This window comes from Anomaloglossus baeobatrachus, chromosome 7, assembly GCF_048569485.1.
Source record: "Anomaloglossus baeobatrachus isolate aAnoBae1 chromosome 7, aAnoBae1.hap1, whole genome shotgun sequence".
In the NCBI taxonomy this organism is placed as follows: domain Eukaryota; kingdom Metazoa; phylum Chordata; class Amphibia; order Anura; family Aromobatidae; genus Anomaloglossus; species Anomaloglossus baeobatrachus.
The window spans coordinates 53,069,942-53,092,793 of record NC_134359.1 but is presented as its reverse complement, the minus strand read 5'-3'; the positions used below and the strand labels follow the sequence as shown (position 1 = coordinate 53,092,793).

The 22,852-nt window shown below is 43.2% G+C and overlaps 1 protein-coding gene across 2 annotated transcripts in view; it reads left to right on the top strand.

Annotated features, from left to right (window-relative positions):
- The window catches only part of STK39 (serine/threonine kinase 39), a 511,018-nt gene that overhangs the window by 138,384 nt on the left and 349,782 nt on the right, over nucleotides 1–22,852 (top strand). For both annotated transcript variants that reach the window (XM_075318852.1, XM_075318853.1), the window contains exons 3-6: nucleotides 229–337; nucleotides 6,419–6,560; nucleotides 12,063–12,118; nucleotides 22,313–22,422. In XM_075318852.1, coding sequence (XP_075174967.1) covers nucleotides 229–337; nucleotides 6,419–6,560; nucleotides 12,063–12,118; nucleotides 22,313–22,422 — 417 coding nt within the window. The remainder of the gene's footprint in view (nucleotides 1–228; nucleotides 338–6,418; nucleotides 6,561–12,062; nucleotides 12,119–22,312; nucleotides 22,423–22,852) is intronic.

The following is a 22,852-nucleotide window of genomic DNA, read 5'->3' as shown; positions in this document are numbered from 1 at the left end:
CGCCCAATTATCATATGGGAAAAAGAGGAGGCCATATCTCAGGAATTGAGAGACACAGAAACAAAAGAAAAACATTGTCGAATTCAGGAGAACAGCGACATTTACACCAACTAAAAATATATTTAACACAAGAAATACTTTGAAGGTAATATAAATATGATCTATAGCAGTATAATAATTGTATATTTTAGTGCTGCCCCAATGTTCTTTATCTCTTTGTCTTTTCAGAAAGAAATACAAGCCATGAGTCAGTGCAGTCACCCCAATGTCGTTACATATTATACCTCTTTTGTGGTGAAGGAAGAGCTGTGGTTGGTTATGAAATTGCTAAGTGGAGGTAACGTGTTTATATTTATATGTATGTTATCTGTGACTTTTAGCATCATTGTATTGCAATTGAATGTAATGATCTGGAGTTATATTCATCTGAACATTCCAGACAGAAAGATATAGGAATTGCTCGTTATTTATCACATGCATATTAGGACTTTATCCTTGAGTTAATGGGAACTGAAAATAAAATCAGGTGACAGCCTGATAAAATCCATTTCAGAATGTTCTTTACCTATCGCAAATACCATATAGGTGCTGCCATTTTAGAAACGCTTAGCTTATGATCTGTTTAGCTTTAGTGCACTCTTGGGGGTACTTTGCACGCTGCGACATCGATGCTAGCAATGCCGAGCGCGATAGTCCCCGCCCCCGTCGCAAATGCGATATCTTGTGATAACTGCCGTAGCGAACATTATCGCTACGGCAGCTTCACGCGCACTTACCTGCCCTGCGACGTCGCTCTGGCCGGCAACCCGCCTCCTTCCTAAGGGCGCGGGTCGTGCGGCGTCACAGCGACATCACACGGCAGGCGGCCAATAGAAGCGGAGGGGCGGAGATGAGCGGGACCTAAATATCCCGCCCACCTCCTTCCTTCCGCATAGCCGGTGGAGGCAGGTAAGGAGATGTGTGCTGCCGCAGGAACGAGGAACAACGTTGTATCTCCTATTCGCATCTAGGCTTTACACGTTACGACGGATGTGTGTGACTTTCGTTTTGACCCCGACGATATCGCAGTAGCGATGTCGCAACGTGCAAAGTACCCTTTAGTCAGTATAAGCTTAGAGTGTCACGCGGAGGTAGTCATGGGTAAAGGATTGACTCAGGATTCCCTGACACGCTACGTGAAAAAGCTGATGCTGTCTGGGAGTGTGGACTGGTGTCGTGTGGGCCATTCGCCTGTGTAGGCATCATATTGCCGCTGACCTTGGCTGGCCAGGAATAAATGATGACTTGTTTCCACAAGGAGACCACCAGTCTGTTTCCAACAGCGATACTTTACTCAATGTGAATAGAAGGAAGAAGTATCGGCACATCGGCTCTTCAAAATATGGATGGACTTTTAATACCATATGAAAATAAAGAGAGAATTTATTTTACGCTGGATGTGCCGATACTTCTTCCTTCTATTCAAGTTATAGTCCATCTGGCGGACTTTTCATCGTTGCACTCCGTAGATGTGTGGTGACCTATTCCATTGGGTGTGTCAAGCTTTCCTCTACCTCGTTTGTTGTTGTACTTTACTCAACGGTTTGTTTTCATCAACAACTTCATACATCAGATGGTGAGCGCCTATCTTCCAACACGTTTCAATTGTGCAAGGCATATCAAGACACTTTCTCAGTTCCCACTGGATTGTTTCCAATCTTACTGGTCCTGTGAGTTTCAACACAACCCAGCCTAACACTACAGTCCAACTCGTGACGGTCATTTTCACTTCCAGAGGCTCCATGTCAAATCTCCTCGTAGAGGTCCTATCACCTTGGCCAGGGTTGAGCGTTGTTCTCCCACACTCTTCCGTATCCACGTCTCTTCTCCTCATAGAGGAGGGGGCCAGGGTGTAGCCACTAGTGCCAGAGCAGAATCTTGTGCTCTTGGACACTTGAAGAGAACCTTTCAGGGTAAGCCAACCTCGTTCACATGACACTTAATATTAACCTGTTACCTTGATGGTTAGGGGCCTGGCCACTAGAGTCCTGTACTTCAACTCCTATTGGGGGGTCGCTCTATTTAAGGGTCGATCTCTAGCCTCAACATTGTTCTTTCACTGAGTCTTGCTCAACACTTAGAATCCATTCTATCTCCATTCCGGTTTCCTTCCTCTGTTTGCCACAAGTCACTGTCATGGGTGACAGTCATGTGATTTCTGGCTATAGAAGGTCAGTGCTTGGAACCTAGGACCAGCAGTTGGTTAGTCAGGGGTCACCATCTTCCCTTTCCCTAGACACAGGTTTTCCCTTCCCTTTTGCTGTGCACCTGGTACTTCCCTGTACCTAGCGTGACAATCACTCACTGAATACGACCTCGTTGAAGACTGTATGTCCGTATCTGTCACTTACCGGGTCTTCATTAACTTTTCAAGAACGAACCATCTCTTTCCCTATCAACTAACCCCTCCCATTGTGGGCTAATCACAACACATAACTATCACTCCCCTAGTGCTGCTAATCAGTGGTGGGAGTGTGGATGAGCAAGGAGTCACAACAAATCTAGGCCTGTAGTAATAATCTGCTGAAAAAATACTGTTTATATTGAAACAGCTTAGTAAGTGATACATCCCTGGAATCAGGGTCTCCGGCCCGACATCGTGGTGCATCTCAGATTACATAGCAAAAACCTGCTGACAGATTCCCTATAATGTTAAAAAATACACAATAAGTGACTTTAGCTTTTATGTTGACTGTTATGGGAGCTTAAAATCAATGGCGCGGGATCAGCGGGTGCTCATAAACTGACCACGGTGACGGCTAATAATGGGAGTGATGAGAGTCTCCTATATGATAAAACATAGCAGTATGAGAGTTTGGAGCCTAAAGTAATTAGCCGAAGCTTTACAGTCAGATTTACTGTAGTGGATTTAATAATTTTTACTCTACTCGTCAATGAGTAAACTTGATAACGTGTCAAAATTAAACTGGTTGGAAGACTTCGCCCGGCCAAGAAAAATATTTAGAAAGCACTTTGGAGGGATTAGGTATTTTGTGGTTACACAATGGTCTGTTGTTTTAGCGCATTGGATGCATTTTATTTTTATACCAGATTATGGACTAATGTACTAACCTTATGTTTTATAATATCATTTTCCAGTTCCAAGAACTGGTTTTTATGTGTTCTTTTTAATGGATTGGAGCCACCTATGAGAATTTGTTCTTTTCTTTTGTACTGAAACTGTCGAGATCCGGGGAAACACATATGTCTGAACCGATTCATTTTACTAAAAGTAAGCTGTATTATGTCCCAAAAATGAAAATGTCTGGTGCTCCATACATTTCCTCCCTTCGTTTTTGATCATATTAGTTCCCATATGGGGCTAACGTCTTTGGCACGTGGTCGCCTATAGAGTCCCTTCCCTCCGTGCTTTCAAGCACAGTACTGCTACAGGGGAAATGTAATTTTACATGTGGATATTTAGAGCAAAAAATACTGCTATTGGGTGACTACAAGAGGGTCCCAAGGAGAGTCCCTCTTTTGGGGGATAAGATATTTGAGAATGAAAAAAAGTACCATAATTCATTTTATGCAAGAAAGTCTCAAAAGTTAGTAAATAAACTACAGTGGAACCTTGGTTTACGAGAACAATCCGTTCTGGGAGTGTGCTTGTAAACCAAGTTACTCGTCTGGCAAAGCAAGATTTCTCATAGGAAATAATGCAAGCTCAGACAATTGGTTCCACAACTTGTTCAATGTCCCATCCTGGTCCCCTTTTGTGCTATTACAAACATGCACAAACACGCACGCACACACGTATTATGCTTACCTTACCTTCTGTTCCATCGTCTGCCTCCCGCTTCTTGTAGTTTGCCGGTACAGGATGTGTATCGAGTAACCATTGCGATGATGGAGGATCTTCCACTGCCAGATCGCTGATGTCAAAGGCAGGAGCCGCTTGCCTCTGATTGGTCAGCGCGCTGCCTTTGAGAAGCGGCTAAAAGCGGGAGTTCCTCTATTGTCGCGTTGGTTACCCGATACACATTCTGTACTGGTGAACTACATGAAACAGGAGGCCAGCGATGGAACGGAAGGTAACATGAGAATAATGTGTGTTTGTGTGTGTTTGTGTGGACTGCAAGAGCGGGTTAGAGCGCGTTGAAAGTACGGAACCGGAAGTGTGTGCGGTGAGTATTTGCTCGTACAGCAAAGCATTGCTCGTAAACTGAGTTACAAATGTACAGCAAGCTTAGCTCGTATAGCAAAATACTCGCACATCAGGTTACTCGTAAACCGAGGTTCCACTGTAATAGGATCCCTCCCGTCTTATACTCTTGCTACCGATTTTATATGTAAAAAATATATATTTCACCATTCTGTATCACTTGAAAAGGACCAACCACCAGGATTTTCCTATATAAACTAAAGCCAGTGCTATACTGGCACTATCATGCTGATTCTATACATACCTTTAGTTATGATATCGGATGTATACTTTCTGAAATACAGGCAAGTAAAGTTTGTGAAATGCACTGTTACTTGAAGAAAGGTGCAACGGAGGTGCCTGTCCTTCCTTCCCCCTGTCCGTCCTCCTTCACCCTGTAATAACAGGCAGATAAGAGGAAGGATAGGCAGGCAGACGGGGGCGGGAATAACTAGCAAAACCCGACCCACCTATTAGCTATTCTGTTGCACCTCTCATCAAATAAGGCTATGTGCGCACTAGAAATGTGAAGTTTCTCAAGAAAATTTCTTGAGAAACTTCTGGGAGTGAAAGATTTCCGGACCTCCGGAAAAAATCCGCACCAAATCCGCATGCGGATTTGCCGCGGATTTGCAGCGGAATAGCCGCGAATTTGCCGCGATTTTCCCGCGGGTGGTTCCCTGCGGATTTTGCAGGCTGTACTGCCGAAATCCGCAGGGTACCTGCGGAAAAGAATTGACGTGCTCATTTTCTCAAGAAATTTTCTCGAGAAATTCTTCTCAAGGAAATTTCTTGAGAAAAATCCGCACCAGTGCGCACAGCTATTTTTTTTTCTCATAGAATTTGCTGGGAAATGTCTGCACAAAGATTGCAGACATTTCTCAAGAAATTTCCGTGGCAAATCCGCGGGTAAATCCGCGGGTAAAACGCACTAGTGCGCACAGAGCCTTATAGTGCATTTCACAGACTTTACTTGCCTATATTTCAGAAAGTATACATCCGACCTCACAACTAAAGGTATGTATAGAATCAGCATGATAGCACCAGTGAAGCACTGGCTTTAGTTTATATAGGAAAATCCTGGTGGTTGGTTCCCTTTAAGATTTATAGAACATTAACAAGAACAAATTGCATGGATTGTTCTACATTTACAGCTTATCACCTATATGCAGGATAGCTGATAAGTATGTTGGAACCCCTATGGATCATTTTATGCTGAAATGTCGATGGGTGATACATTTCTAATTGTGGGACGACTTCTTTAAGTGCTGGAAGCTTTTACTTAGGTCAGTATAGTATAAATTTGTGAAGCTGTTGAATTAGGAGTCACAATTCATTAGGTGATGTCTTAAAGAGTACCTGTCACTAGGTCAAAAGTGGCTAGTTTTTTCTCGTATTTTTTTCCCACTTTTCCTCTCTGTTTTCCGTTTTTTATTTTTTTTTAAATCCACCATACAGTTCCAGAGATATGGGTGGTTTTATTCAGTGCTAATTGGTATTGTCTTTACTAACTGTGAGATATATGAACCACCCAATATTTGTTTTGGGCAACTTTTCTTACGTTTGCCCATGATGAAAATATGGTCATTAAGCTTTGAGGTCTCTGGTCAGTAAGGGGTAAAAAATAGTGGAGGCTAAAAATAATAAAAAAAATTATACTTACCTGTCCTGCTGCCACAGTTTAATACCCAGTCCTCCGCGTGCGCCCTCTTCGGATCCTCTGGTGCTGACTAGGCGTCACACTGTCTTGAGGGCTGCAACACACGGCATTGAGGACTAGTCAGCGCCAGAAGCTCCTAAGATTAAAGGAAGCTAGTGGAGATCTTTGTGGGCAACTTCAGAGGCAGAACGGGCAAGAGTCGGGTCTAGGGCAGGTAAGTAAAATCTTTTATTAAATTTTTAAACCCCTTCTGGCCCTCAGACGAATTCAGTAAAATAGCGGCTGACAGGCCATCAATTTGCTGCAATCGTGTGAATCAAACCTCCAAAAATTATTTTATTAAATTCATAATTTTAGGAGAGTTATTATTTGTTATGAATCGATTCACTTACTTCTACTCTTCACTATTCCTTGGGTCATTTATTGCCCCCTTAGACCCCACAATGGGCATAACAAAGTATATAAGCTTTGCCTGGAGTCGTGCCTTTGTGGTACTGAACTGTTGAAAATTCTGTCCTGATGTGGATACTGAAAAACATTAACATCAGTGGGTTGATGGTTTTATTTTGTTTCAGGTTCCATGTTGGACATTATCAAACATGTGGTCAACAGCGGTGAACATAAAAACGGCGTGCTAGAAGAACTGATCATCGCAACTATTCTCAAAGAAGTCCTCGAAGGATTAGACTATCTACACAGGAATGGGCAGATTCATAGGTAGGTGATAGGGCCTTCAGAGAAGGGGAACGTTTTATATAACATATGTTGAAGGTTAATACGAGGGTAAACCTTGAGGGGTTTAAAATAAAAAGGGACACAAGCGGCGCCACTCAAAATGTAGTAGTTCAAGTAAATAAAAAATCAATCAAGTAAATAAATATCAAGTAGTTCAAGCATAAAAAAGGATTAAGAAATGTGCATAAATTGCACTCACCTTGTTTCAAGTTAGGTCAAACCCATAGATCTCTTTAGGATCAATCTCCACAATCTCTGTGCTGATCTGCTGCTCACTAGGATTTGATACACTGTGAATCACCTCCACAGGAAATCGGTAAATTGAAGTGCTTGAAAAATCCTTTAAATCCAAAAAACGTGGCGCTGATCCCCAAATATATTATATCAGAAGAAATTTTATTCGGCTACTATAAAATATTACAACGCATTTCGGCTTAAAATCTTAAAACAGATAGCCTTCTTCAGGTAAAATAACATGTTATTTTACCTGAAGAAGGCTATTTTTTTTTAAGATTTTTAGCCGAAACGCGTTGTAATATTTTATGTAATATTTTATAGTAGCCGAATAAAATTTCTTCTGATATAATATATTTGAAGATCAGCACCATGTTTTTTGGATTTGAACGATTTTTCAAGCACTACAATATGTTGAAGGTTATATATATATATATATATCTCGATACAGAGCAAAAGATTGGACACACCTTCTCATTCAAAGAGTTTTCTTTATTTTCAGGACTCTGAAAATAGCAGATTCACATTGACGACATCAAAACTATGAATTAAAACATGTCGAATGAAATACTTGAAAAAGTGTGAAACAACTGAAAATATGTCTTATATTATAAGTTCTTCAAAGTAGCCACCTTTTGCTTTGATTACTGCTTTGCACGCTCTTGGCATTCTCTTGATGAGCTTCAAGAAGTAGTCACCAGAAATGGTCTTCCAACAGTCTTGAAGGAGTTCCCAGAGATTCTTAGCACTTGTTGGCCCTTTTGCCTTCACTCTGCGGTCCAGCTCACCCCAAACCATCTCGATTGGGTTCAGGTCTGGTGACTGTGGAGACCAGGTCATCTGGCGTAGCACCCCATCACTCTCCTTCTTAGTCAAATAGCCCTTACACAGCCTGGAAGTGTGTTTGGGGTCATTGTCCTGTTCAAAAATAAAATGATGGTTCAACTAAACGCAAACCGGATGGAATAGCACGCCGCTGCAAGATGCTGGGGTAGCCATGTTGGTTCTATATGACTTCAATTTTGAATAAATCCCCAACAGTGTCACCAGCAAAGCACCCCCACACCGTCACACCTCCTCCTCCATGCTTCACGGTGGGAACCAGCCATGTAGAGTCCATCCGTTCACCTTTTCTACAAAGACACGGTGGTTGGATCCAAAGATCTCAAATTTGGACTCATCAGACCAAAGCACAGATTTCCACTGGTCTAATGTCCATTCCTTGTGTTCTTTAGCCCAAACAAGTCTCTTCTGCTTGTTGCTTGTCCTTAGCAGTGGTTTCCTAGCAGCTATTTTACCATGAAGGCTGCTGCACAAAGTCTTCTCTTAACAGTTGTTCTAGAGATGAAAAGGTGTGTCCACACTTTTGGTCTGTACTGTATATATATACATATATAGATACTGTATATATACAGCTCTGGCAAAAATTAAGAGACCTGCACAATTGTCAGTTTTTCTGATTTTTTTTCTTTATATTTTTGAGTAAAATGTAAATTGTTCTTTTATTCTATAAACTACTGACAACGTCTCCGAATTTCCAAGCAAACAATTTTGTAGTTATTTTCTGGAAATGAGAAATGGTCAAAATAACAAAACAATGCACAGTGCTTTCACACGTCAAATAATGCAAAAAAAAACCAAGTTCATAATCATTTAGAGACAACAATACTAATAATGACCTCACTGCCCCACCACCGTGCGGAGCTGCCGCCCCACCACCGTGCGGAGCTGCCGCCCCACCACCGTGCGGAGCTGCCGCCCCACCACCGTGCGGAGCTGCCGCCCCACCACCGTGCGGAGCTGCCGCCCCACCACCGTGCGGAGCTGCCGCCCCACCACCGTGCGGAGCTGCCGCCCCACCTACACCCCACCTACTGTCTCCTCCCCATAATCCTATAGAATGTAAGCCCGCAAGGGCAGGGCCCTCTTCCCTCTGTACTAGTCTGTCTACTGTAACTTGTACATGTATTTTGTATGTAACCCCCTTCTCATGTACAGCACCATGGAATCAATGGTGCTCTATAAATAAATAATAATAATAATAATGTTTTACCTCAGGAGGATTCAGAAATCAATATGTTGTGGAATAACCATGATTTTTAATCCCAGCTTTCATGCGTCTTGGCTGCTTTCCACCAGTCTGTCACACTGGTTTTGGGTGACCTTATGCCACTCCTGGCACAAAAATGTCAGCAGTTCTTCTTTGTTTGATGGCTTGTGACTCTCCATCTTCCACTTGATTACAATTCAAGAAGTTTTCAATGAGGTTCAGGTCTGGAGATTGGGCTGGCCATGACAGGGTTTTGATGTGGTGGTCCTTCATCCACATATTGATTGACCTCGCTGTGTGGCATGGCGCATTGTCCTGCTGGAAAAAACAGTCCACAGAGTTGGGGAATATTGGCTGAGCAGAAGGAAGCAACTGTTTTTCCAGAATAACCTTGTATGCAGTTTGATTCATACGTCCTTCGCAAAGATTAATCTGCCTAATTCCAGCCTTGCTGAAGTATCCCCAGATCATCACCGATCCTCCACCAAATTTCACAGTGCGTGCAAGACATTGTGGCTTGTACGCTTCTCTAGATCTCCATCTAACCATTAGACGACCAGTTGTTGGGCAAAGCTAAAAAGGACAATGTGCCATGCCACACAGCTAGGTCAATCAGTGTGTGGCTGAAGGACCACCACATCAAAACGCTGTCATGGCCAGCCCAATCTGAAGACCTGAACCCCATTGAAAACCTCTGGAATGTAAGCAAGAGAAAGATGGATAGTCACAAGCCAACAAACAAAGAAGAGCTGCTTACATTTGTGCACCAAGAGTGGCATAAGATCACCCAAAAGCAGTGTGACAGACTGGTGGAAAGCAGCCAAGACGCATGAAAGCTGTGATTAAAAATATTTTTCCAGACAGTCACACAATATATATATATATATATATATATAGTTAGGTCCAGAAATATTTGGACAGTGACACAATTTTCGCGAGTTGGGCTCTGCATGCCACCACATTGGATTTGAAATGAAACCTCTACAACAGAATTCAAGTGCAGATTGTAACGTTTAATTTGAAGGTTTGAACAAAAATATCTGATAGAAATTGTAGGAATTGTACACATTTCTTTACAAACACTCCACATTTTAGGAGGTCAAAAGTAATTGGACAAATAAACCAAACCCAAAAAAAAATAATTTTATTTTCAATATTTTGTTGCGAATCCTTTGGAGGCAATCACTGCCTTAAGTCTGGAACCCATGGACATCACCAAACGCTGGGTTTCTTCCTTCTTAATGCTTTGCCAGGCCTTTACAGCCGCAGCCTTCAGGTCTTGCTTGTTTGTGGGTCTTTCCGTCTTAAGTCTGGATTTGAGCAAGTGAAATGCATGCTCAATTGGGTTAAGATCTGGTGATTGACTTGGCTTGGCCATTGCGGAATGTTCCACTTTTTTGCACTCATGAACTCCTGGGTAGCTTTGGCTGTATGCTTGGGGTCATTGTCCATCTGTACTATGAAGCGCCGTCCGATCAACTTTGCGGCATTTGGCTGAATCTGGGCTGAAAGTATATCCCGGTACACTTCAGAATTCATCCGGCTACTCTTGTCTGCTGTTATGTCATCAAGAAACACAAGTGACCCAGTGCCATTGAAAGCCATGCATGCCCATGCCATCACGTTGCCTCCACCATGTTTTACAGAGGATGTGGTGTGCCTTGGATCATGTGCCGTTCCCTTTCTTCTCCAAACATTTTTCTTCCCATCATTCTGGTACAGGTTGATCTTTGTCTCATCTGTCCATAGAATACTTTTCCAGAACTGAGCTGGCTTCATGAGGTGTTTTTCAGCAAATTTAACTCTGGCCTGTCTATTTTTGGAATTGATGAATGGTTTGCATCTAGATGTGAACCCTTTGTATTTACTTTCATGGAGTCTTCTCTTTACTGTTGACTTAGAGACAGATACACCTACTTCACTGAGAGTGTTCTGGACTTCAGTTGATGTTGTGAACGGGTTCTTCTTCACCAAAGAAAGTATGCGGCGATCATCCACCACTGTTGTCATCCGTGGACGCCCAGGCCTTTTTGAGTTCCCAAGCTCACCAGTCAATTCCTTTTTTCTCAGAATGTACCCGACTGTTGATTTTGCTACTCCAAGCATGTCTGCTATCTCTCTGATGGATTTTTTTCTTTTTTTCAGCCTCAGGATGTTCTGCTTCACCTCAATTGAGAGTTCCTTAGACCGCATGTTGTCTGGTCACAGCAACAGCTTCCAAATGCAAAACCACACACCTGTAATCAACCCCAGACCTTTTAACTACTTCATTGATTACAGGTTAACGAGGGAGACGCCTTCAGAGTTAATTGCAGCCCTTAGAGTCCCTTGTCCAATTACTTTTGGTCCCTTGAAAAAGAGGAGGCTATGCATTACAGAGCTATGATTCCTAAACCCTTTCTCCGATTTGGATGTGAAAACGCTCATATTGCAGCTGGGAGTGTGCACTTTCAGCCCATATTATATATATATAATTGTATATCTGAACATATTTTTGTAAACAGCTAAAATAACAAAACTTGTGTCACTGTCCAAATATTTCTGGACCTAACTGTGTGTATATATGTATATATGTATGTATGTATGTATGTATGTATGTATGTATGTATGTACATATGTGTATATATATATATACATATATATATATATATATATATATATATACACATACACATACATACACACACACACACATACACACACACACACACACATACACACATACACACATACACACATACACACACGTGTGTATGTATGTAATATGTTATTTTTTGTCTTGAAAATAGTTTGCTGTTTATTTTTCCAAGCATCCTCCGTCACTTTTCACAATATCAGCCGCAAGAAAATCCAATATCGGGTATAACTCAGGGAAGATTAGATTTCAGCTTTCATGTCAGTGATTTTTAGTACAAAATGTTCTGCAAAGAAACAAAACCATGGACTTAAATTCTGATTAAAAGTCCATGTGAGATGTATCTTGGGGCTGTTATCTTTCATTCTGAATGACCACTTTTTATTCATAGCAAATAAATATTATGATGCCGATTTAATAGCTGACCACAGAGCCTGATCTAATTTCCTTTCTAAGTCGCAGACGTAAAAATTCTTGATAATAATACTGAATTAATTTACTATTTTTGGGATCTTTTATAAAGAGAATTGAAGAATAATATTCCTTTTAATACTTTTTTTTTCAGGGACTTAAAAGCTGGAAATATTCTTTTGGGAGAAGATGGATCAATACAGATAGCAGGTAATTTCGGTGACAAATATCCAGTCTTAAAGGGGTTTTCTGAATTTCTCCCAAGGCAGGGCATGTGATAAAGTATTAGGCGGGAATCCATGTCTTCCAATAGTCTAAGCCGTGACCGGAAGTGATGACTTCCTATTTTAGTGTTTAATCACTGGGGGGCCTCTGATTGGCTGCAGCGGTCAGAAATGGAATCCATGTGATGTGTTTTAAATATTGTCCCAGTCCAGTCACCTGACCGCTGCTGCCAATCACAGGCCTCAGAGGTAAACTGAATGAAGAACAGGAGATCATTGTTTCCTATTCAGCAGCTTGTGCTGGAGAAATGATGGGTTATAGCCAGTGAATATAGCTACTTTTATATTTTATCACATGCTTATCCTTTTCCAATTTTGTGAGAGGGTAACTCTCTATTAATCTTATATTACAAGAGTTTCATCTACTGATGTGTTCTTCTTCTTACCTTTTCTTCTTGGCTCATTATTATCTAAGATGTGTAGAGCGAGATGACCAGCTTTTAAAAAGATATGATTTTGTGATACTCTGTCATGAGAAGTCTATGCTATGCGTGTCTCAGTGTGGCCACCTAGTGGTTGTGATGTGAGATGCACCCGGCCAAGATTTTATTGAATTTGTTTTGTGCAAAGTTCAAGTCCTTAACCGAAGTGATGAAATGTTAAAGGGAACCTGTCAGCAGATTGGGGCCTATAAGCTGCGGCCACCACCAGTGGGCTCTTATATACAGCATTCTAACATGCTGTATATAAGAGCCCAGGCCGCTGTGTAGAATGTAAAAATCACTTTATAATACTCACCTGATGGTCGCACTGTGGTGGATTCTAGTCAGATGGGCGTCTCCGTTGTCCGGTGCCGGCGCTGTCCCTTTTGGCCATTTTTGTCGTCCTCCTTCTGAAGGCGGGGTACATGGCGCGTCCTACGTCATCCACACTCGCCGGCATTGAGGTCCTGCACAGGTACACTTCGATCAAAGTATTGTAGTGCACCTTCACAGGACCGGCTAGTGTGGATGACGTAGGACGCGTCATGCACCCAGGCTTCAGAAGAAGGACGACAAAGATGGCCGAAAGAGGAGGCGCTGGCCCCGGACAACGGAGATGCCCATCTGACTAGAATCCACCGCAGTGCGACCATTAGGTGGGTATTATAAAGTGATTTTTATGTTCTACACAGAGGCCTGGGCTCTTATATACAGCATGTTAGAATGCTGTATATAAGAGCTCACTGGAGGTGGCCTCAGGTTATAGGCCCCAAATCTGGTGACAGGTTCCCTTTAAAGGGGTTGTCCACTACTAGGACAGCCCCTTCTGATTCCACATGTTTCCCCCAGGTAAAATAAACACAGCCTATACTCACCTCTGCGCGCGATTCCAGCAGTGCAAGAGCTGATGTGACATTGTGACAATAAATAGGTCATTATGGAAGTGGTTTAGGAGACTTACTTTTGCCAGGCCCCCTTGACCCTTGGGCCCCATAAAAGACCATTTTGTGTTTAAGGCTCTGTTCACACTAGAAAAAGGATTTTTCTAAAGACATTTCTTGAGAGTCTGAAAGATTAGCACACTTGCATTCAAAAAGGCACCAATAATGCATGCGGTTTTACCGTGTTTTTGTGTGTTTTTGATGCGTTTTTAATGCATTTTTGTGCGTTTTTAATGCGTTTTTAATGCGTTTTGATGCGTTTTTAATGCGTTTGAGTGTTTTTGATGCGTTTTTACCGCGTTTTTGATGCGTTTTTTCCGCAGGTTAGACCTTGTGGTTTTTTACTATTATCTATGGCAAAAAATGCAGGTACCCGAAGAAAAGAAGTGACCTGCTCATTCTTTTTCTCAAGAAATTCTGCAGAAGGAATGTTCTTTAGAAAAAAACGCAGTGTGCGCACAGCTATTTTTTTTTTCCATAGGTTTTGCTGGGGAATGTCTGCAGAAAGGTTACAACCATTTTCTCAAGATATTTCAGCAGCAAAAACGCAAAAAAGGCGGGTAAAAACGCAGTGTGTGAACAAGGCCTAAAAAAAAAAAAAAAAAATAATGGAAAAAATTCTATAAAATCTGATGCAATAAGCAGAGTTTTAGATCAGTAAATTGTAGTATAAGCCCTGTAAAGTTTCATAACTTTGGAGAAGACCACAATCACAGGAGTGTCGCACTCCGCCGGGAGCCGTATCATTTTCCAATCATTCTAGATATGTTATTTTTATTAAAGCTGTTACCGCAGTGAGATGGTGCGAGTAATACCATCTATAATAAATGTGATTTACGAGTGCTGGCAGAAAATTGGGGTAATTGAAAGCCACAATTACCTTTTCTGCTTTCATAGAAAATAGTACAATGTATAGAGGGAAGGTCGCAAAGCATTGAATTCTCCAGACTCCATCTAGGAAAACTGATTAGGAGACTCCAAGTCATTTAATTCTTTTGTGAAAGTGAATCTGGAGGGAAAAAAAGGAAAGAAAACAACATAATAGACAAAAATTGGGCTCTAATATTATGCAAATCCGCGTAATTAAAGAACGGCAGATCTGTGATAACCGAACTGGAGCCTCATTAGAGTTTCTTTTCTGCGCAAATAGGCTTCAGGGATTTTGGATTTTTTTTTCTATTAACTAGAGATTTTTAATCTAGAACTGTGCGGAGAACATATTTCAGATCTTGTACATGTTCTCTCCTCTTATAATGTGGGTCAAGATGCTCTAAGCTATGTCATAAGTCAAAATAAGTCATAGAGAAGAACTGCTCATGTAGCCCTAAGACTATGTACCGTATACGTGTATATTATGTGCTCCCTTGGCATCAATGCAATCCCATGCTCATTACCTTCAATAAAATTGTAAATGTTTAGTGTTAAAATATGAAATAAAGCAGCTCTGTCATCAGATTTTATAATACAAAGGGCATACTTTTTCAAACAGATCTGTTAGACCTGATGAGGCTGGTGTACTTACTATGATCTTGATATTACATTGAGTATTTTAAGGGTCCAGCTATAGGATGAAATGAGCTCACGATGAGTCCAAATGTTTTTTTTTCTTTGTATACTCAGCCTGACTGACAGCCGCAGCTTGTACTGAGCAGTGTGAGATCTTACCAGCAGCAGGGAGGAGGGACACTGAGGAACTGTCACAGGATAGCAGTTAGGTTCAAACATTTCAAAAAGCATTGTCACCAGCTTTCTTAATACAAACTGCATACTTAATCAAACAGATCTGTTAGAACTGGTGAGCCTGGTGTACTTACTATGATTCCGAGGTTGAACATTTTAAGGGCCCAGCTATAGGATGAAATGAGCTGATGAGTCCAAGTGTTTTACCTCCGCCCACTGAGCCTGACTACAGAGAATGGTGAAGTAGGGCTTGCACGGCCGCGCCAGTGACCACTCTGACCATAGAGAGTTAATGTTCCTTTATTTCATCTTTAGGTCTTTAGGTCTTGACCTAAAGATGAAATAAAGGAACATTAACTCTCTATGGTCAGAGTGGTCACTGGCGCGGCCGTGCAAGCCCTACTTCACCATTCTCTGTTATCAGCCAATTTGGGTGCTGCTGCCTTTGGCCGGGATTTTTTGCCTGCATAGTAGTTGTGACTCTCACAACTCTCTGGGTGAGTGATATTCATTATTTCACCTATACATTACTCGGATAAGACCCTATTGCGCTTCTCTTTTCCACAGTTTCTTTTATCGCACTGAGCCTGACTGACGGCCACAGCTTGCACTGCGCAGTGTGAGATCTTGTAACGCCTGCCTGGATCAACAGACTCAGATGGGACATAATGGACAGGCTAGAGGGAAGCCACTCACCAAGCAGGACCCCCAGAACCCTGAAACCCTTTAACCCCTATACAGGGATTTGGAATTACACAAGGCCCTGGAGATCACTACCTGTGGAAGGCTGCAGTCCGATGAGAGTAGTCGTCAAGCAGGGTCAAACCAGGAATAGCAGAACAGGGACAGAATCGGCAGGCAAGGACGTAATCAGAAAACGTAGCAGAGGTCAATTCCGGATCGGGCAGCGAGGTACAAAAACAGCAGGCAGAAGGGTAGTCAGAAAACACGCAGAAGTCAGCACACAGGAATCACAAAACAGAATAGGGCGGACCAGGAGCCAGGAAATCAGAACTATCTCTGGCAGCGGTCATGTGACAGGAAGGGGAACTAAGAAGGGTGTGGTGTCTTCCCATTGGCTGTAGCCGAATGCTGGCAACTTCAGCTGGAAGACACATGCCACCCACAGTCAGTCAGCGGTACTGCAGATCCCAAGATAACCCAGCCCAGTGGATGATCGGAGCCTGTGCCCACCGGTGCCGCTGGCATCGACTCCTCTCCCATCACCAGCACCATCCACGGCAGGAACACGGCGTTGCCTGGCGATCGGAGCAGAAGTCGCTGGAGCGGACTCCGATGGTGACGTAACAGATCTCAGCAGCAGCAGGGAGGAAAGACATTGAGGATCTGTCATAGGGTGGCAATTAGGTTCAAACATTTCAAAAAGCATTGTCACCAGATTTCTTTAAACAAACTGCATACTTTATCAAATAGATCTGTTAAACCTAGTGAGGCTGGTGTACTTACTATCATCCTGATATTACGTTAAGCATTTTAAGAGTCCAGCTATAGAAGGAAATGAGCTGATGAGTCCAAGTGTTTTTCTCTCCGCCTCCTCAGCCTGACTGACAGCTGCAGCTTGTACTGAGCAGTGTGAGATCTCAGCAGCAGCAGAGAGGAGGGACACTGAGGAACTGTCAATCAGGGTAGGCAGCTGACAATTACGTTCAAACATTAACATAGGCATTATACAGCCATTCTGACATAGATTTTCACATTAAATACACCAGCCTCATCAAGTGTAAGAGATCTGTCTAAGGGCATGTATGCACGTTGCGTCGTGTCACTGCAGAAAATTCTGCAGTGATTTGGCAGCTCATGTGCGCGATTCAAATCGCTGCAGAAACACTGTGTGTGTATCTGCAGAAAAAATGCAGATTTCATGCGCTCGGGATGCTGCCCCCCACCATAGACAGAGTGGGAGCTGCATCCAAAGCGCACGAAATAATTGACATGCTGCATTTATGAACGCACGGATTTGGGTCAAAATTTCAGCACCCAAATCGCTGCGTTCATAAAAGCTACATGCGCATGTGTCATGCACAATCACACAGATTGTGCAGGGGACGCAGGACGCATGCATTTACACTGCAGTGCTAGACGCACATGTGCGCCCGAGCCCTTGTAATGTATACAGTTTACATGGTAAAATCTGGTGGCTGATCTGCTTTAATACCTGTAGGTAGGGTTTTATAACCTTGTTTTCTGCTGTAGTTCTGGAGATCTGCTGCGGATCTGTCTGTTTTGTTGCAGATTTGCAGCAAATTTTTTTTAGTTTTAACTATTTTACACTTGAAAATCTGGTTCTCTCACTTATGGATATTTAATTTCCTCTTTTTTCAATAAAGGCATGTGCCCATATAGCAGATTTGTGTGCAGATTTTCTGCACACAATACATCATGCTTTGGCAGGAAAAATGCAGCAGAAAAACATGCAAGTTTTTATCACGTTTTCGCGTTTTTTTATAGATTTTTTTGTTACGTTTTTCCTGAGTTTTTAAGTCATGGCGATTGCAGGGGTTCCTGTGCTGTACCCTAGTGATCGCTGCCTGGTCTCCGTTCTCACTGCCAAGAGCGGTGCCCGCGCTGCTCCCGGCAATTTAACCCTCTAAAGGGGGTGTTACACGCAGTGATATCACTAGCGATGTCGCTGGTGAAAGCACCCGCCCCCGTCGTTTGTGCGTCACGTACTTACCTTCCTAGCGATGTCACTGTTGCGGCGAACCGCCTCCTTTCTAAGAGGGCGGCATCACAGCGGCGTCACTAAGCGGCCGCCCAATAGAAGCGGAGGGGCGGAGATGAGCGGCCGTAACATGCCGCCCACCTCCTTCCTTCCTCATTGCCGGCGGCCGCAGGTAAGCTGTAGTTCGTCGTTCCCGGAGTGTCACACGTAGCGATGTGTGCTGGCTCAAGAACGACGAACAACATGCGTCCTCAACAATCAACGATTTTATGAAAATGAACGATGTGTCAATGATCAACGATAAGGTGAGCATTTTTGATCGTTAACGGCTGTCCATTGGTGTCACACGCAACGACGTCGCTAACTATGCCGGATATGCGTCACGGAATACGTGACCCCGACTACATATCGTCAAATACGTCGTTGCGTGCGCACATCCGGCGTCGTTAGCGGCATCGCAGCGTGTGACAGCTAGGAGCGACGATCAACGATCGCAAAAACGTCAAAAATCGTTGACACGTCGCTCCTTTTCATAATATCGTTGGTGGTGCACGCCGCTGGTTGTTCGTCGTTCCTGCGGCACCACACATCGCTGTTTGTGACACCGCAGGAACGACAAACATCATCCTACCTGCGTCCACCGGAAAGGAGGAAGGAAGAAGGTGGGCGGGATATTCCGCCGCTCATCTCCTCCCCTCCTCTTCTATTGGGCGGCTGTTTTGTGACGCTGCTGTGACGTGGCTGTGACACCGAACGCACCTCCCCCTTGAAGGAGGGATTGTTCGGCAGCAACAGCGACGTCGCTGAACAGGTATGTGCGTGTGACGCTGCCATAGCGATATTGTTCGCTATGGCTGCGATCACCACATATCGCACGCACGATGGGGGCGGGTGCTATCGCTCGTGACATCGCTAGCAATCGCTAGCGATGTTGCAGCATGTTAGCACCCTTAAGTGCTGCAAACAATCATCATTGCAGCATTCAGGAGGCAGGGAAAGGGATCGCTTACCTCTCTTTGGTGATTGGGTCCCTGTAATGCAATCACAGGGACCCAATCACTGCTATCGCAACCCTGGGTCTTCACTATGAAGGATCCCAGGTTACTGAGCTATGGATCGCCTCACAGACCATGCCGTATGCAAATATACAATCCACTGCAGTGATCGAGCACTTCAGTGGATTATATGAGAGACAGGAAAAAACGCAGAAAGAATTGACATGCTACAGATTTATTCTGCATTAGAAACAAGAAATACATGGCTAAGTCATAAATACACAAAAGGATTAACTACATAGTGTCCCCTGGGATAGAGCCAACTTCATGGGAACATGTTGCAAACAAGGAGAACAAAGAAGGTAAGGCACAATAAATGATATTCAGAATAGTACAAATTTTATTACTATAGAAAAATACACAATATAAAATAGTCAATCAATCAAGAGGATTAAAGGCCCCGTCACACGCTTCGATATATCGTGAGATCACATGAGCGATCGCACCCGCCCCCGTCGTTTGTGCATCACGGGCAGTTCGTTGCCCATGGCGCCCAATTTCGTTAACCCCCGTCACACGTACTTACCTCCCTAACGACGTCGCTGTGCCGGAGAACATCCTCTTCCTGAAGGGGGAGGGACGTTCGGCGTCACAGTTACGTCACACAGTGGCCGCCCAATAGAAGCGGAGGGGCGGAGATGAGCGGCCGGAACATCCCGCCCACCTCCTTCCTTCCTCATTGCCGGCGGGACGCAGGTAAGCTGTGTTCGGCCCTCCATGAGACATGTTTATGGCCTACGTGTGTTCTCCGTGTGTTATCCGTGATAACACACGGAAAACGGAAACTTTCTGCTCACCTGTCCCAGGCGTCGCTGTCCGTGGTGCTGATTTTCTGTCTCCGGTCCTTCCGACTCCCCGCTGCTGCTGCTTCCGGCCGCAGTGAAGTGAATATTGAATGAGCATAATGAGCGGCGGTCGGAAGCAAGTGACAGCAGCGGCAGAGACGGCAGGGCTGGAGAAGGTGAGTAAAGTTTTTTTTTTATTTTCTCAAACACGTGTTTTCTCCGGCGCGTGTCACACGGAACACCTCCGTGTGGTCCCTTTGCGTTCCGTGTGACACCCGTGATGCCGGAGAAAAACGGACATGTTGACGTGTGGAGCACACAGGCACACGTATGCTCCCTACGGTCCATGGCAGAAAACGCACGTGAGCGCAGACTGATTGATTTTAATGGGTCTACGTGTGCCCGTGTCTCCGGTACATGAGGAAAAGGACCAAACACGTACCGGAGACAAGAACGTGTGAAAGAGGCCTTACATGGATGTTTTGTATTTACACAAGATTACTTCATATTGATCCATGTTGCTTATATAAAATATGCAAATGGGTTGTGGCGGGGGGGTATTTCATATTTGTACTGTGTCTCTAATTTTATTTCTCCAGTGTGTCCACACCATCTGTAACCTCACCATTTAATGCTCTTGATTGATTGGCTGTTTTCTATTGTGTATTTTTCTATAGTAATAAAATTTGTACAATTCTGAATATCATTTGTTGTGCCTTAACTTCTTTGTTCTCCTTGTTTGCAAGATTTGTTCTGTACCAATATCTGCAATATGTGCACAGCAAGTCAGGATTCTCATAGACTTTGCTGAGATGTGTTTTTCCTTGCATTATTGATTAAAATCTGCAAGAAAAAAAATGCATGAAAAAAACGCAGCATGGACACACAGCCTTAAGCCTGCTTTACATGGGACGACCGATCATGCGATTTCACGTTCGATCGTACCCGCCCCTGTCGTTTGTGCGTCACGGGCAAATCGCTGCCCGTGTCGCACAAAGTCGTGAAACCGCCGTCACACGTACTTACCTGCTGAGCGACGTCGCTCTGGCTGGCGAACCGCCTCCTTTCTAAGGGGGTGGTTCGTTCGGCGTCACAGCGAGGTCACTCACACGGCAGTCGTCCAATAGAAGCGGAGGGGCGGAGATGAGCGGGACGTAACATCCCTCCCACCTTCTTCATTCCGCATTGCCGGTGGAGGCAGGTAAGGAGATGTTTGTCGCTCCTGCGGTGTCACACACAGCAATGTGTGCTGCCTCAGGGACGAGGAACAACTTCGCCCCAGCGACAGCAGTGATAATTGGGAGCGGACCCCCATGTCAACGAAGAGTGATTTTGGACGTTTTTGCAACGATCCAAAATCGCACCTAGGAGTCACACACAATGAGATCGCTACAGCGGCCGGATGTGCGTCACAAAATCCGTTACCCCAACGAGATCGCTGTAGCGAAATCATAGCGTGTAAAGCCCGCTTAAGAGTGTTCTAAGAACCTTTTTCAGGCTCCAGACTAGAAGAAATAAAAATATCAGCCCCAGTTAAGGTGGAGGTGAAAATGGTTGCACCCTTCCCTTTATTAGCATTACCATCTACAATAATTGATTTTACAGAACAGCCCAGGACAGGAGTATTCTCTGATCACGGCTGTCAATGACGGCCTTCTTCTACCAGTTGATCACAAGGGGACAGCTTCTGTTCTCAACGCGACCCACATTGTATTCATTTTCTGTGACATTAAACAAAGTACTGAATATGAATGTGTTCATATTAGATGGAGTTTACAACGTCATCCCATCAGGTCAACTTTCCTCCCTCTCTTTAGGAAATATTGATATCCTGAGCTAAAGCAGAGAGGGACTATAAACTCTAGCAAGAAAACTTGAAAAACGAGCACTATTCCTCATGTAACAATTCACCTCCTTTGACCATATACAATGGTGCTCTGTTGCCAAAATTGTAAGTCCATTCAATAGTTAAAAAAAAACAAAGAAAGTGGTGGCACTCACCAATCAGAGATTCTTGTCTCTATTTCAAAGTAGCCCATATTGAAAACAGCTCAGAAGAAACCTTAAACTTCATAGTGTATAAGAAGGTTTAGTAGATAAAGGAATAAAAGATGATTACTATAGGGACCCCGTGACGCACGTTTCGCCGCTGTGGTTTCCTCAGAAGGGGCGTGACGAGATATAACTGACTGTATAAAATGACATATATTATCGTATACTATATGTTGTGATATATATTACTGTACAGGGCTTTTTTTCCCTGTATTTTTCTCATCTATTGTGTGTAATGTTTTTATTATTGATAAATAAAGAATTATGATTTTTTAGATTTGTGCTATGGAGTTTTTTCTTGATATAGGTTTTGCAACTTTTTGGTGAAAGAAACCTGTCTTTATGCTTTTTCTGATTATTTTGGTTGGATTATTGAAAATTTGCCTTAGTCTCTTATAAAAGGTTAGGGCCGTGTTTAAAAATGCCAAAAGTTAGATATCTGAACTTGAGTGTAAATTTACTACATTTTCTTATTTGCTTTTTTCTACTTTCTTATTTTCAGATTTTGGTGTTAGTTCATTTTTAGCCACAGGTGGCGACATGACAAGGAATAAAGTAAGGAAAACGTTTGTTGGCACCCCTTGCTGGATGGCTCCAGAAGTAATGGAACAGGTATGAGTCCAGGAATGAATTATTAATGACCCAATCAGTAGGATAGGTCGTCGGTATGAGACTAGTGGAGATCGGAAACCTGGCATCCCCACCAATCAGCTGAAATTTGTTGTGGCTGTGGCCATTACAAAGTCACAGCACCAGGCATCGATCAGTACAGGTCAAAATCTCAAGCTCTCAGATTATTGTGTAATTAACATGGACAGGAACTATTAAAATATAACCTTTAATATACTGATTAAAAACCATAAAGGGGAACACAAAAGCAAAAAACAGACACAAGTGACTATAAAACTTTCCCGCTATAATGGCATACAGTTATTCGCCTGTCTCTGTGATGCATGAGTATATTCAATTACGCATCAATATGGTATCAATATCCCTATATACAAACATTTATCAGACTGAATATATCTTGCATAAGCCAATC